The sequence below is a fragment of the Cebus imitator genome, unplaced genomic scaffold (assembly GCF_001604975.1).
Source record: "Cebus imitator isolate Cc_AM_T3 unplaced genomic scaffold, Cebus_imitator-1.0 Scaffold4, whole genome shotgun sequence".
Taxonomy (NCBI): domain Eukaryota; kingdom Metazoa; phylum Chordata; class Mammalia; order Primates; family Cebidae; genus Cebus; species Cebus imitator.
This window is the reverse complement of record NW_016107319.1, coordinates 19,500-34,791: the sequence shown is the minus strand read 5'-3', so window position 1 is coordinate 34,791 and position 15,292 is coordinate 19,500. Positions and strand designations below refer to the sequence as shown.

Here is a 15,292-nt window from a genome sequence, read left to right as displayed (position 1 = left end):
GGCAGAGAACAGAAAGGGAAGAAGAGGGAGGAGCAGGAGAGAGGAAGAAGAGGTGGGAAGGAGGAAGAGGAGGGGGTGCAGGAAGAGGAGGGGTGCTACATGGTCAGAAGTTGGGGGAATTTGGGAGGAGAGGAGTGCAGGGAGGGGCGCAGGAGGGGGATTCGGGGGCAGGGGGAGTAGGGAGGAAGGCTTGTAAGCTTCCACATCAGGAATGGAATCCTGCGTGATGAAGACAGGACAAGGTCGAGACCTTTCATGTGCCTCTGACAGCAACCTGGTTCTCTGGCAGCTTCAAATTGCCCTAACCCTGGGGTCACAGTTGACCCATTCTAGCCTGTTGAATGCTAAGTGCTGAGGAGGAAGGGTGGGAGGGGGGAGGAGGAAGGGGAGAAGGAAGGATTGGGGACTCCATTCAAATCCCATCTTCCTCCACCCACATACCTGCCAGAGATAGACGAAACAGACCACGATCCAGACGAGAGGCAGCCACAGGCCGTTGAGGTAGAGGACACTCTCGGTCACCCGCTGCACGTCCACGGACACCAGGTTGACCACGTCACCCACTGCACTGGCCTTTCTGGAGCCGCTGGACAGAGCCAGGACCTGGAGGAAGGGCAGAAGGAAAGAAGCGGTGGGGGTGAGGCTGGGGCAGAGGGATACCCCGGCTGGCTTCTCCACCTACTGAGTCTCACTTTTTGCATCTGCACAGTGAGTAAAGTCTCTTAGGCCAATCTCTCAGGGCTCCTTCAGAATCCAGAGATGATTAAAAAAAAATTATCCAAGATCCCTAAAGCACAGAGGGTGTAATAATGAACAACACGCATGAAAACACCAGATAACCACAGGTAACGGTGGTCGTCAGCCCAGTGCTCACCACGTCCCAGGCGCTGTGCTAAATGAACAGTCTCATCATGTCCCAGGGAGCTCATGGCCGTGAATGGCACCCAGAAAACACTACCACATTCCATCTAAAATGCCAGGCCAGGTCCGGTGGCCCTTGCCTGTAATCTCACCACTATGGGAGGCTGAGTGGGGGACTGCTTGATCCTAGGAGTTTGAGACCAGCCGGACAACATACCAAGACCCAATCTCTACAAAAACAATTTTAAAAATTAGCCAGGGGGCTGGGCCCGGTGGATCATGCCTATAATCCCAGCACTTTGAGAGGCTGAAGTAGACAAATCACCTGAGGTCAGGAGTTCAAGATCAGCCTGGCCCATATGGTAAAACATTGTCTCTACCAAAAATACAAAAATTAGCCAGGAATGGTGATGGGCGTCTGTAATCCCAGCTACTTGGGAGGCTGAGGCAGGAGACTCGCTTGAACCCAGGAGGTGGAGGCTGCAGTGAGCCAAGATCAAGCCATTGCACTTCAGCCTGGGTGACAAGAACAAAACTCCATCTCAAAAGAAAAAAAAAAAAATTGGCCAGGCACGGCTATGGTGTGCCTGTGGTCCCAGCTACTGGGGAGGCTGAGGTAGGAGGATCACTTGAGTTCAGGAGGTTGACACTGCAGTGAGCCGGGTTGGTGCCTCTGCACTCTAGCCTGGGAAACAGAGCAAGACCCTGTCTTTAAAAAAAAATGCCATGGAAAAAAAGCTGGCTAATGTTCTCTCACCAAGGAAGATATTTCCAATTACATTAAGACATGTAAGAGACGTCTCCATTTTGGAAATATTAGAGTGAAAAAAAAAATGTGAGACTAGAATCAATGAAAGGCACAATTACTAACCCCATTCTGCAGCTAAGGAAATGGAGGCACAGAGAAGTTAAGCAACTCACCCAGTCACAGGCCTTGCAAGCTCCTACACCCTTGAAGCAATCCAGGGTGACGCAGGCACACAAGGGTGTGACCTTTCATGTGCTTCTCTGACACCAGCCTACTTCTCTGTCAGCCTCTTATCTGCCCTAACCCTGGGGTCACAGTGGACCCCTTCCAGCCTGCTGAATGCTAAGTCTCACATGCAGTCCTGTCTCTGTGACTATGTGAGAGAGTGAAGGAGTGATTCAGCAATGACTGAGCATAGAAGTTCTCCACGTAGCAAATCTCTGGAGAGGGCCCACTGTTTGACTCACACTGAGCTGAGAGCTGAAAACACAGCTGTGAACAGCAGAGATGAGGCTTGCTCTCCCGGACCTGGAGTTTGAGGTGGGAAACAAGGCCCTATAATAAAAATTATATAACTGGCCTGGCATGGTGGCTCATGCCTGTAATCCCAGCACTTTGGGAGGCCGAGGCGGGTGGATGGCTTGAGGCCAGGAGTTGGAGACCAGGCTGCCAATATGGTAAAAACTCTGTCTCTAGTAAAAATACAAAAATTAGATGGGCATGGTGGTGGGGGCCTGTAGTCTCAGCTACTCCAGAGGCTGAGGCAAGACAATTGCTTGAACCTGGGAGGTGGAGGTTGCAGTGGGCCGAGATCTCTTCTGCACTCCAGCTTGGGTAGGCAGAGTGAGACTCTGTCTCAAAAAGTAAGAAAACCTAGGCAATACCATTCAGGACAAAGGCATAAGCAAAGACTTCATGACTAAAACATCAAAAAGCAATGGCAACAAAAGCCAAAATTGACAAATGCAATCTAATTAAACTAAAGAGCTTCTAAACAGCAAACGAAACCATCATCAGAGTGAACAGGCAACCTACACTTTGATTGTAGAAATGGGAAAAATCTTTTGCAATTTATTCATCTGACTGAAAGCTAATGTCCAGAATCTACAAAGAACTTAAACAAATTTACAAGAAAAAAAATGAACCCCAACAAAAAGTGAGTGAAGGATATGACCAGAAACTTCTCAAAAGAGACATTTATGCAGCCAACAGACATACGAAAAAATGCTCATAATCACTGGTCATTAGAGAAATGCAAATCAAAACCACAGTGAGATACCACTCATGCCAGTTAGAATGGCATTCATTAAAAAGTCAGGAAACGGGCCGGGTGCGTTGGCTCGAGCCTGTAATCCCAGCACTTTGGGAGGCCGAGGCGGGTGGATCACGAGGTCAAGAGATCGAGACCATCCTGGTCAACACGGTGAAACCCCGTCTCTACTAAAAATACAAAACATTAGCTGGGCATGGTGGCACATGCCTGTAATCCCAGCTACTCAGGAGGCTGAGGCAGGAGAATTGCCTGAACCCAGGAGGCGGAGGTTGCGGTGAGCCAAGATCGCGCCATTGCACTCCAGCCTAGGTAACAAGAGAAAAACTCTGTCCCAAAAAAAAAAAAAAAAAAAAAAAAAAAAATATTCAAAAAAAAAAAAAAAAAAAAAAAAAAGTCAGGAAACAACAGATGATGGAGAGGATGTGGAGAAATAGGAAAGCTTTTACACTGTTGGTGGGAGTGTAAATTAGTTCAACCATAGTGGAAGACAGAGTGGTGATTCCTCAAGGGCCTAGAAATTCCATTTGACCCAGCAATCCCATTACTGGGTATACACTCAAATGATTATAAATCACTCTGCTGTAAAGACACATGTACATGTATGTTTATTGTGACACTGCTCACAATAGCAAAGACTTGGAACCAACCCAAATGCCCATCAATAATAGACTAAAGAAAATGTGGCACATATACACCATGGAATACTATGCAGCCATAAAAAAAGGATGAGTTCATGTCCTTTGCAGGGACATGGATGAAGCTGGAAACCATCATTCTCAGCAAACTGACACAAGAACAGAAAACCAAATACCACACGTTCTCACTCATAGGTAGGAGTTGAACAATGAGAACACATGGACACAGGGAGGGGAACATCACATACTGAGGCCTGTTGGGGGTGGAGAGTAGGGGGAGGGATAGCATTAGGAGGAGTATTTAATGTAGATGATGGGTAGATGGGTGCAGCAATCCACCACAGCACGTATATACCTGTGTAACAAACCTGCATGTTCTGCACATGTACCCCAGAACTTAAAGTATATATATATAAAACGACAAAACAGAAAGATTTATATAACTCATACTTGAATGGCAGTTATGATGAGTACCATAAAAAGCAGCCCAGGCCAGGTGTGGTGAAACATAGTGAGACCCCCATCTCTACACTAAAGAAATAAAATTAGCCAAGCACAGTGGTGCACACCTCTGGTCCCAGCTACATGGGAGGCTGAGATGGGAGGATTGCTTGAGCCCAGGAGGTCAAAGCTACAGTAACCCATGATTGTGCCACTGCATTTCAGCCTGGGCAACAGAGTGAGACCCTGTGTCAAAAAATAAAATAAATAGGCTGGATATGGTGGCTCACCCCTGTAATCCCAGTATTTTGGGAGGCTGAGGTGGGCGGATCACCTGAGGTCAGGAGTTTGAGACCAGCCTGATCAAATGGTGAAACCCCGTCTCAACTAAAAATACGAAGTTATCTGGGCATAGTGGTGCATGCCTGTAATCCCAGCTACTTGGGAGGCTGAGGCAGGAGAATCGCTTGAACCTGATGGGCAGAGGTTGCCATGAGCCCAGATCGCATCATTGCACTCCAGCCTGGGCTGTAAGCATTAAACTCTGTCTTTAAAAAAAAAAAAAAAAAAAAAGGTAGCACAGAGGTTAGAGAGGAGAGGAGGGGTCTGACCTCATCAGGAGATCAAAGAAGGCCTCCTGCAGGTGGGGAGTGAGATCAATGCCCATCAGGGGGCTTTCCTCTCAGGCTCAAGGAAACATGTGGACTCCAGAAACAGGATAGGGCACGCCCAGCTCTGGCATGCTCAGGGGACACGAGGCTGGGACGAAGCACTCTGGCAGGACAGCACCAAGAGCTGCCCTCCTGGCCACCCAGGATTTGTCCCCTTGGTCCCCTCCTCCCCAGGTGACAGCTCAGGTGTCGCAGAACGAGACTTACATGGAATGGGACCTGCCCTGGCTCAGATGCTTCATGCCCCACAGGAGCCAACAGCTCCTGCGGCAGCAGTCTAGAGACTTAGTGTAATGAGAGCACAGAGAGAAGTCCAAAGATATGGCCTCCAATCAGGTATGCAGTCAATGGACACGACTTCCAGCCCAGCCCACATGCCATTTGGAGTTATTTTATTTGTTTTTGAAATGGGGTCTCACTTTGTCACCCAGGCTGAAGTGCAGTGGTACAATCTCAGCTCACTGCAACCTCCCCCTCCTAGGGGAGGCAGGTTGTCCTGCCTCAGCTTCCTGAGTAGCTGAGATTACAGGCACCTGCCACCATGCCTGGCTAATTTTTATAGTTTTAGTAGAGATGGGGTTTCATCATGTTGGCCAGGCTGGTCTTGAACTCCTGACCTCAAGTGATCCTCCCATGTGAAAATGACCCCTAGGCTGGGTGCAGTGGCTCATGCCTGTAATGTCAGCCTCCCAAAGTGCTAAGATGACAGGCTTGAGCCACTGTGCCCAGCCTAGGGGTCATTTTCACTACAAGCAGTATTGTCTAGGAACACAGCTGACTGGCCACCTTATCAGAGGGTTAACCCTTTATCCTCAAGGGGGAATGACTAAGTTAAAATTAGGCTCAAACATTAAAATTAGATTAGGAGGAGTAGACATGGTGTCTAGGCAGTGAAAACAAATACAAAGACCCCGAGGTGGGTGGGTTCCCAGAGTGTTTGAGGAACAGAAAGCAGGCCTGCGTGGCTGGGGGAGAGTGAGCATGGGATGAGGCGTGTGTGAGAGGGGATGAGGCGTGTGTGAGAGGTGATGAGGTCAGAGAAGTCCCAGGAGCAGATCTCACAAGACCTTACAGAAATAATTAAGGAGGTGAGGCGGATCACTTGAAGCCAGGAATTCCAGACCAGCCGGGGCAACATGGCAAAACCTTGTCTCTACTAAAAACAGAAAAATTAGCTGGGCATGGTGAAATGTGACTGTAGTCCCAGCTACTCTGGAGGCTGAGGCAGGAGAATTGCTTGAACCTGGGATGCAGAGGTTGCAGGGAGCCGAGATTGCACCACTGCACTCCAGCCTGGGCAACAGAGGGAGACTGTCTCAAAAAAAATGAATACATATAAATAAAAAGAAATAACAAAGGAAGTGAGAATGTACTGTGAGTGACTTTAATAAGGACTGAATGCATTCTCAGCTGCTGATAGCGTTACTACCAACCAGCTCAGTGATGTTGCTTTTCCTGGCCGGGAAGACCTGCACTTGTCCCCGGGGGCTCACCTTTCTGTACACCAGGCCAGTGATGGCTGACCGCAGCCTCATCTGTAGCACCTTGAGCTGATACATGTTCTGCTGTTCAAACAGCGTTTGCAGGCAGGCCGAGAGGAACATCAGCACCGCAAGGAGGTAGCCCTTCCAGGCTGGAGGCTTGGGATCACCAATAAACTCCAGGAAAAGGCTTGCAGGGGGAGGAGGGAGAAGGTACAGCTGGTGAGAGGAGGTGCCCAGGTGTGTTGCCTTTGCTCAGACCAGGCCAGGTGTGGAGGATCATTCGGCGTGGCTGACTTTTTCCACAATCATGATCTCGGGTATTTGCCCTCACTGTTCATGCTTCTTTTCAATCTGACTGTAGCTCCTCAAGATCAAGAGGTAGAGTTTTTGTCCCCACTTGTTATGGGCTAAATTGTGTCCTCACAAAATTTGTATGTTGAAGCCCCAACCCCTGGTACCTCTGAATGTGACTGTATTTGGAAATAGGGCCTTTTAAGAGGTAATAAAGCTAAAATGAGGTCATTAGGCTGGGCCTGCATCCAGTCTGAAGTCCTGATAAGAGGAGGAAATGTAGACACACAGGGAGACGCCAGGGTGGACACAGAGGAAAGGCCTTATGAGGACACAGGGAGGAGGTGGCCAACTGCACGCCAAAGGCAGAGGCCTCAGATGGAACCAACTTGCAGATACCTCGTCTGGAACTTCCAGCCACCAGAATCATGAGGAAAATACATTTCTGTCATTGAAGCTACTCTGTGATGCTCTGTTATGGCAGCTGAGCAGATACCACTTGAATCTGGGCTGGCCACAAAACCACCTTTGACCAACAGAGTAGAGTGGAGGTAAAGCTATGCTGGCTCTGAGCCTCAAGAGAAAATGTGGCTTTTGGCCTGTTTCTTAGAACCCTCCCCCAAGCAGCCACATAAACAAATCTGAGCTAGCTTTTTGGAGGATGGGAACCCATATGGAACAGAGACTGCCACCCCAGCTTCAGATACACAACTGCAGGCACATGAAAAAAGCCAGCCAAGGAAAGAAAAACAGCCCAGCTGAGTCCAGCTGAGCCCAGCCCATGTTACTAACCCACATTACCATGAACTAAATAAATGGATGCTTGCAATTTTAAGCCACTCGCTTTTGGGGCATTTTACAGCAAAAGCTAATTGATGCAGTCAGGTAAGAGGTTATTTGCCCTTCTGGGGGACAGTCACTTTCTCATTAATCATTTCCCTTCTTCAGTATCCTTGTCACCCACCCTCCAGTGTCCCCAGCACCAGATCTATAGGCAGAGGCAGGAGAGCTGAAGCCCCTTGGCTCTGGAAGGATGCCACTAAAAGACCACCAGCCTTAGCAGGGCACCTCAAGTCTGGACTCACCTGAGCAGCTTGGGGACAGTGAACCTGAAGACATCACTGATGACGAGGCTGAGGGTCCCCAGGAGGAAGGTAGAATGAAACACCTGCCAGATGGCCCTGAGCAGTGGGCCCCACTGGCTCCCTTCTTGCCGTAGGAAGGGCTCAGTCTCTGGAGCCTCCATGCCACCGCCTCCTTTCCTTTCAAACGCTGTTGCCTTGGGGTGCCTTAAGGAAGGCGAGAGAGTGGCTCTGGGTCCCATTTTATACTCTCAGGCACCTGTGTCGGGACCAGGCATTAAAGGCTTGTTTTCCCAACAATGCACGTGGGTGGGTGTGGATCCAGCCTGGCTCCCTCACCTGTTCCTCCTTATCACCGTGAGTACCCACTTAAGAGGCAATCACTGGAGTTGTGGGGGCAGGGCAGGAAGGCAGCCCTGAGGCCTCTTAGATGCCCATGGGAAAGCACACATGTTGAGCACCTACTACATGCCAGTCACTTAGTCATCCTAAGACCCCTGGCAAGCCAGGTGTTGTTCCCATTTCACAGATGAGAAAACTGAGGCTCAGAGAAGCGAACTTGTCCAAGGGCACACAGCTGAGAAGTAAAAGAACTGGGATTTGATTCCAGCTCTCTGCCTCCATGGCCCATGTACTTTTCTTTTCTTTTCTTTTCTTTTCTTTTTTGAGAAGTCTGGCTCTGTCGCCCAGGCGGGAGTGCAGTAGTGTGATCTTGGCTCACTGCAACCTCCACCTCCTGGTTTCAAGTGATTCTACCACCTCAGCCTCCCGAGTAGCTGGGATTACAGGCAAAGGCCACCACGCCCAGCTAATTTTTCTATGTTTAGGAGATGGGGTTTCACCATGTTGGCCAGGCTGGTTTTGAAATCCTGACCTCAGGTGATCCGCTTGCCTCAGCCTTCCAAAGGTCTGGGATTACAGGCATAAGCCACTGTGCCTGGCCTCCCATGTACTTTTCAATCTATTGTGTTGTCAACCTGGAGGAAGAACAGCACCCCCCTGCCCCCAACACACACACAACCAGCCAGCCCTTAGGTGGTTTTGAACTGGTGGAGAATCACAGCTGATATGCATGGGGCCTGGTGCTCTGGCTCTGGGTGAAAGCACAGACAGAAGCTCAGGCTGCCTCAAACTCCTAAGATCCCCAGCCTTTGGCCATAACCAGGGGCCAAAGAGAAGAGCTAAAGTGAGGGATGGAGAGGAGGAGATAGGGGAGGAGAAAAGACCCAATGGGGCAGGTCAGAAGCCATGGACCGTAAGGGAGAGGCTGGGGCGATGCGGCTGCTGCTAGCTGGTTGCTGGTCTTGGGCGGGCAGACTGCTCCCCTCTCTGTGCCTGAAAGGATGGGTGTCATCCCCCCGTGAGTCCCTCGTGGCTCTGACAATCTATAAGGTTATCAGTAATTTTTTTCTTTTGTTTTGAGATAGAGTTTCACTCTTGTCACCCAGGCTGGGGATCTTATGAGTTTGAGGCAGCCTGAGCTTCTGTCTGCTGTCACCCAGACTGGAGTGCAGTGGCACGATCTTAGCTCACTGCCTCCCCGGTTCAAGTGATTCTTCTGCCTCAGCCTCTCAGAGTAGCTGGGATTACAGGTGCACACCACCATGCCCAGCTAATTTTTGTATTTTTAGTATAGACAAGATTTCACTATGTTGGCTAGGTTGGTGTTAAACTCCTGACCTCAAGTGATCTACCTGCCTCAGCTTCCCAAAGTGCTGGGATTATGGGTGTGAGCCCCATTACAGATCTGTGACCCCGGGCCACAGGCTGGGATCAGCTCTTTACACAAAGGAGCTCACTGACTTTGCTGGAGCCCCTTGCCATGTGGGTACTATATTAGGCTCTCCATTTTACAGAAGGGGAAGGAAGCTGAGGTTCTGAGAGGTGGTGACAGCAGCTCAAGGTCACACAGCAAGGGCAGAACAGGGATTGGAGGCTAGATCTTGACTTATGGTTCCTAGAGTGTTTTTTTGTGCACTAATGATTCCCAACCCCACCACAATAAAAAAAAGAAGCATAAGAAAAATCCTCTGGTGATCTCAGGTGGCCAGACCCTTCCAGGCCATGGTCTTTGTCCCTCATTGCTGGCCTGATCTGGTGTTTGGTTTGGCATCTATGGAGGAGTGTGGCTCAGCTCTGTTACTGAGTGGGCGTGGCCTGCTGCCCAAAGGTATTTTGGCATTTGGGTCTCAAAGACAAGATGCTCCTTCCATGCAGAGAGCATCCCTGACCTCCCTTCCTGTCTGATCCCACCATTTCATTCATTGCCTTCACAGCCTTGCCCACAGCGCCAACACTCTGTCTTGTTAGAACCCCAGGTGGGTAGACTTGGCCTGAGTTTTCTACCAAGATGTCCCTGGTACCGAGTCCAGCACCTGCACACAGTAGGAGCTCAATAAACACTTGTCAAATGAACGGGAAAAGCAGACTGAGTGATATGCATAAAAGGGCCTAACAAGAGTGCCCAGCACATACTGTTATAAACATTTATAGAAGGGAGGATGGAGCCTGGCTGGGTGGACAGAACTTGGCTTTGGAGTCAGAAGACTATGGTTCCAATGCCTGCTCTGTCTTCTCTGAGCCTTAGTGTTTCCATCTGTAAAATGGGGTCAGGGAAGAGCTGACTGGGAAGTTTTCCTTCTGGCTGGAGGTTTTGCTCAGTTCTGTTCTAGCTGTTTGCCCGGACAGTCAGCCCGTTCAACCTGCAGGCTCCATAGCAGGTGTTTTCCTCTTCTGGAGGTCTCACCTCCCATCAAGGAAGAGGTCCAGATTGCTGTCTCATGTCTGGTCTCTGGACTGAAGGCCATTTAGTGCAAGACTTACAAATGACCATGGGGCAAGGCAGGAGGTATGCATGAGTGGCATGGGCAAGGTGTGAGTTGGGGGATACAAAGGGAGTGGTGGAGGCCGGGCATGGCGGCTCACGCCTGTGATCCTAGCACTTTGGGAGGCCAAAGCAGGTGGATCACCTGAGGTCAGGAGTTTGAGGGCAGCCTGATAGCCTGAGCAACATGGAGAAACCCGGCCTCTAATAAAGAATACAAAAATTAGCTGAACCTGGTGGCAGGTGCTTGTAGTCCCAGCTACTTGGGAGGCTTAGGCAGGAGAATCATTTGAACCCAGGAGGCGGAGCTTGCAATGAAGCAACATGGTGCCACTGCACTCCAGCCTGGGTGAGAGAAGCAGAGAGAAGGAAGGAAGGAGGAAAGGAAAAAGAAAAGAAAGAGAAGGCAGGAAGGAAAGGGAGGAAGGGAGGGAGGAAAGAAAGAAAAAGAAAGAAGGAATGAAAGCAGGAAGAAAGGAAGGAAAGAAAGGGACAGCGAGAGAGAGGTGGGGACGGACTGCGGCCAATGGAAGTCTGCACACCTTGTTCAACGCTGCAGGCTCTACCCGAAGCCCATCTCCTACTGCCTTGTGAAGATGTGGCCTAGTGTTGCCAGATCTACTTTAAGAGAGACCAGAATTCCAAGAATTCCAGATTTTTATTTATTTGTATTATATTTATTTTTTGAGACGGAGTCTCACTCTGTCAGTCAGGCTGGAGTGCAGTAGCCTGATCTCAGCTCACTGCAACCTCCACCTCCCGGGTTCAAGAAATTCTCCTGCCTCTGCCTTTCCAATACCTGGGATTACAAGCACTCACCACCACTCCCAGCTAATTTTTGTATTTTTAGTAGAGACGGGGTTTTACCATGTTGGCCAGCCTGGTCTCGAACTCCTGACCTCGTGTGATTTGCCCCCCCTCGGCCTCCCAAAGTGCTGAGATTTCAGGCATAAGCCACTGCACCCAGCCTTGATTACCAGATTTGCATGTGATCTCTCTAAATTTGTAAATATTAACAACTTATTAAAAAACAAAACAACATAAACAACCACAAAGCCCCATGTGCGCCAAACATACCTTGTGAAGCTGACCTGACCAGCAGGTGGCTGTTGCGTGACCTCTCAGGAGGACGTCCTCTCCCTTCCCCCAGTGGTTGCAAAATATTTCAGACAGAAAACCAAAGTTCTCTCTGGGTGCAGTCAGTTGGTTCAGAAGCTGATGGAGCCTGGTCTTTGCATAACCCCGTCGTTCCCCTTTCTTTCTGTCAATTGTTTATAGGAGGATTCTCAAACTGCTCTGGAGAATGTTTCTACCTTTTAATTCTAGTGTTGGGTGACCTGTAATTTTCATGTTGGCTGTGGATGCCAGGAGTTGGCAGGAGTTGGCAGAGGCTCATTCGAGAGCCCCTGTGGACTGAATTCTGCCACTTCGGTAAAGTCATTTAAAAGTAGAGGGTGAGTCAGGCACAGTGGCTCACACCTGTAATCCCAGAAATTTGAGAGGCTGAAGCAGGCAGATCACCTGAGGTCAGGAGTTCAAGATCAGCCTGGCCAACATGGCAAAACCCTGTCTCTACTAAAAAAATATAAAAATTAGCTGGTCGTAGTGGTGCATGCCTGTGGTACCAGTCACACAGAAGGCTGAAGCAGGAGAATCACTTGAACCCAGGAGGCAGAGGTTGCAGTGAGCTGAGATCACGCCACTGCACTCTAGTCTTGGTGACAGAACCTTGGCCCTCTTCCCATAGAGCTAGCTTACTTTTGTTCTGCCTCCTGAAACACCAAGGTCTTGTGAGGTTAAGCAACGTGTCCAGGTCATCACTATTCGATGGCCGGGCAGCATGTAACCCAATTTTATCTAATCTCATGTTTCAGGCTAATTTCTCTAGACCAGAGCTTCTCAAATGAGGATCCCCAGGCTCTAAGGGCTGCAGAGAAGTCTCCAGAGAAGCCACTGAGGATAGGAGTGGACACATTAGATAACTCCAAAGATCTTCACACCCTCTGGATGACTAACAATGATTGAGCACTTCCTATTTTCAAGAAATTTGCAAATTCTTTTCCAAAAATCAACTTTTTTTCATCCTCATAAGCGATGAGCTGGGGCTGATGACATCCCCATTGAACAGATGAAAAAACTGAGGCCCAGGAAAGGAATGCTCAGGTTATATAGTAAGTGAGCAGCTGCCTGCATGATATGTGTCACCTCCCAACCCTCTACCCAGGTCTTAAAATAAGTCTCCTGTTTCCTGCCTGTCTTCTGCTGTGAGTTTCCCATTTGCAGGAACCTGCCAGGCATTCTGGCAGGAACCGTATCTTGAGCCTGATCAGTTACTACTTAGTAGGATCAGCTGGAAGGCAAGATGGGGAGGGGGGAGGGTTGGCAGTGCAGCTGAGAGTAGTGCTGGAGGCTAGACTGGAGGTCAAAGGATGAGATTTTCTGACAGAGCATCAGGTGAGTTCTTGATCTCCACACACTTACCTCCGGGTTGCACTGCGGATCTTTATCCACTCCTTTTCCAGCCGGGAAACAAGTTCTTCTGAGGAGTTTTCACGCCCAAGCGACCAGAGATCTTTTGGTCTTAGTGGCTTCCTGTAGCCTCTCCAGACCAGCCTGCAAAAAAGGGGCATCAGGGCAAGCTCCTCCTGCCATTCACCCCTGCAGGATCTGGCCAGGCCAGCAGCTGTGTGACCCTGAGTAAATCACTTTATCTCTCTGTACCTCTACTGGCCCTTGGGTAAAATGAAAGCAATTCACTAACCCAACCTAACATTTGTGGGGCCCTTCTCGGTTCACAGAGATGGTCCCATTCATTAATTCTTATGTGAGCACATAGGGTGGTTTTTTGTTTTGTTTTATTCTTGAGATGGAGTCTTACTCTGTTGCTCGGGCTGGAGTGCGGTGGTGTCATCTTGGCTCACTGCAACCTCCACCTCCCGGATTCAAATGATTCTCCCACTTCAGCCTCCTGAGTAGATGGAATTACAGGCACCCACCACCACACCTGGCTAACTTTTGTATTTTTTGTAGAGATGTGGTTCACAATGTTGGCCAGGCTGGTCTTGAACTCCTGGCCTCAGGTGATCTACCCATCTCAGCCTCCCAAAGTGCTGGGATTACAAGCATGAGCCACCACACCCAGCCCATAAATTGATAGTTTATAATTGCATAAATGTATATTATTACAGATGTGTTTTCCAAATGGGGAAGGAAATAGACGTAGAGAGATTAAGTGACTAAAGCAAGGATCATCCCTTGGCAAGGGAAACAGACATTTCCCTGGGAGTCATAAGTCCAGCGTCCAAAACTATCATTGTAGAAGAAACCTGAATTCCTTCCTCAGCTTTATTTTACTATTATTGTTATTTTTGAGACAGAGTCTTGCTCTGTTGCCCAGGCTGGAGAGCAGTGTTGCAGTCTGGGCTCACTGCAACCTCCACCTCCCTGGTGGAGGCATTCCCATGCCTCAGCCTCCCAAATAGTTGAAATTACAGGGACCTACCATCATGCCTGGCTAATTTTTGTGTTTTTAGTAGAGATGGTATATCATCATGTTGGCCAGGCTGATCTCAACCTACTGGCCTCAAGCAATCCTCCCATCTCAGCCTCCCAAAGTGCTGGGACTACAGGTGTACGCCACCACGCCCAGCTAACTTTTGTGTTTATAGTAGAGATGGGATTTTGCCATGTTGGTTAGGCTGATCTTGAAATCCTGGCCTCAAGGGATCCATCTGCCTTGGCCTTCCAAAGTGCTGGGATTATGGGTGTGAGCCACCACGCCTGGTCTCAGGTATCTTTAATCTTTCTGATGACACCAGCCAGAATGTCTTGCCTGGTTCTGGTCTCTGACTCTTCTCTAAGCCTCACCAAGTTCCCTTTTCTACTTTTTAAAAAATTTTTTGAGATAGAGTCTCACTCTGTCACCCAGGCTGGAGTGCATTGGTGTGATCTTGGCTCACGCAGCCTCTGCCTCCCAGGTTCAAGTGATTCCCCTGCCTCAACCTCCTGAGTGGCACCCACCACCACACCATGCTAATTTTTATATTTTTAGTAGAGACAGGGTTTCACCATGTTGGTTAGGCTGGTCTCGAACTCCTGACCTCAGGTGATCCACCCGCCTCAGCCTCCCAACGTGCTGGGATTACAGGCATGAGACACTGAGCCTGGCCATCAAATTGCCTTTTCTAATGCAAAGCCAACTTGGGGAAGCAACTGTTCTGACACAGAAATTATTAACATGGCTTGATTTTCCCTGGAATTATTTTTGGAATTCTCCTATATGGCAAGTGATACTATAGATTTTTCCTGTTTTGGCAGTGATAGAAAGTTTCTTTTTAGAAACAGTTTAAAGTGATTCAATTTAAAATTGCCCCAGTAGGACAAAAAAGCATAAAGAGTGGTCCATAAATGCTTAAGTTTGGGAAGCAGGGGCTGGACCCCCCAGTAGGGATGTTTAGAAAATGTTTCTACTAATTCCACACATCCAAAGCCTGATATTTTTCATTTATTTAATAACCACTTACGCCGGGTGTGGTGGCTCATGCCTAAAATCCCAGCACTTTGGGAGGGCATGCCATTGTACTGCAGCCTGAGCAACAAGAGTGAAACTGTGTCTCAAAAGAAAAAAGAAGAAGAATAGGCCAGGGGTGGTGGCTCATGCCGTAATCCCAGCACTTTGGGAGGCCAAGGTGATGGATCACCTGAGGTCAGGAGTTCAAGACCAGCCTGACCAATATGGAGAAACCCTGTCTCTACTAAAAATACCAAACTAGCCAGGCGTGGTGGTGTGTGCCTGTAATCCCAGGTACTTGGGAGGCTGAGGCAGAATAGGATAGCTGCTTGAACCTGGGAGGTGGAGGTTGCAGTGAGCCGAGATTGCATTATTGCACTCCAGCCTGGGCAATAAGAATGAAACTCCATCTCAAAATAAATAAATAAATAAAAATTTAAAAATAATAACCACTTACACTCATTATGTGCCA

The 15,292-nt window shown here is 48.9% G+C and overlaps 1 protein-coding gene across 4 annotated transcripts in view; it reads right to left on the bottom strand.

Annotated features, from left to right (window-relative positions):
- The window catches only part of ABCC6 (ATP binding cassette subfamily C member 6), a 77,386-nt gene that overhangs the window by 54,320 nt on the left and 7,774 nt on the right, over positions 1-15,292 (bottom strand). For 3 of the 4 annotated variants that reach the window (XM_017533128.2, XM_037740105.1, XM_037740110.1), the window contains 4 exons: positions 12,792-12,923; positions 7,490-7,693; positions 6,123-6,300; positions 442-603 (listed from right to left, as the gene is read on the bottom strand). In XM_017533128.2, coding sequence (XP_017388617.1) covers positions 442-603; positions 6,123-6,300; positions 7,490-7,693; positions 12,792-12,923 — 676 coding nt within the window. Of the gene's footprint in view, positions 1-441; positions 604-6,122; positions 6,301-7,489; positions 7,694-11,387; positions 11,689-12,791; positions 12,924-15,292 lie in introns of those variants that run through there. The other variant, XM_017533141.2, reaches the window with a different exon arrangement.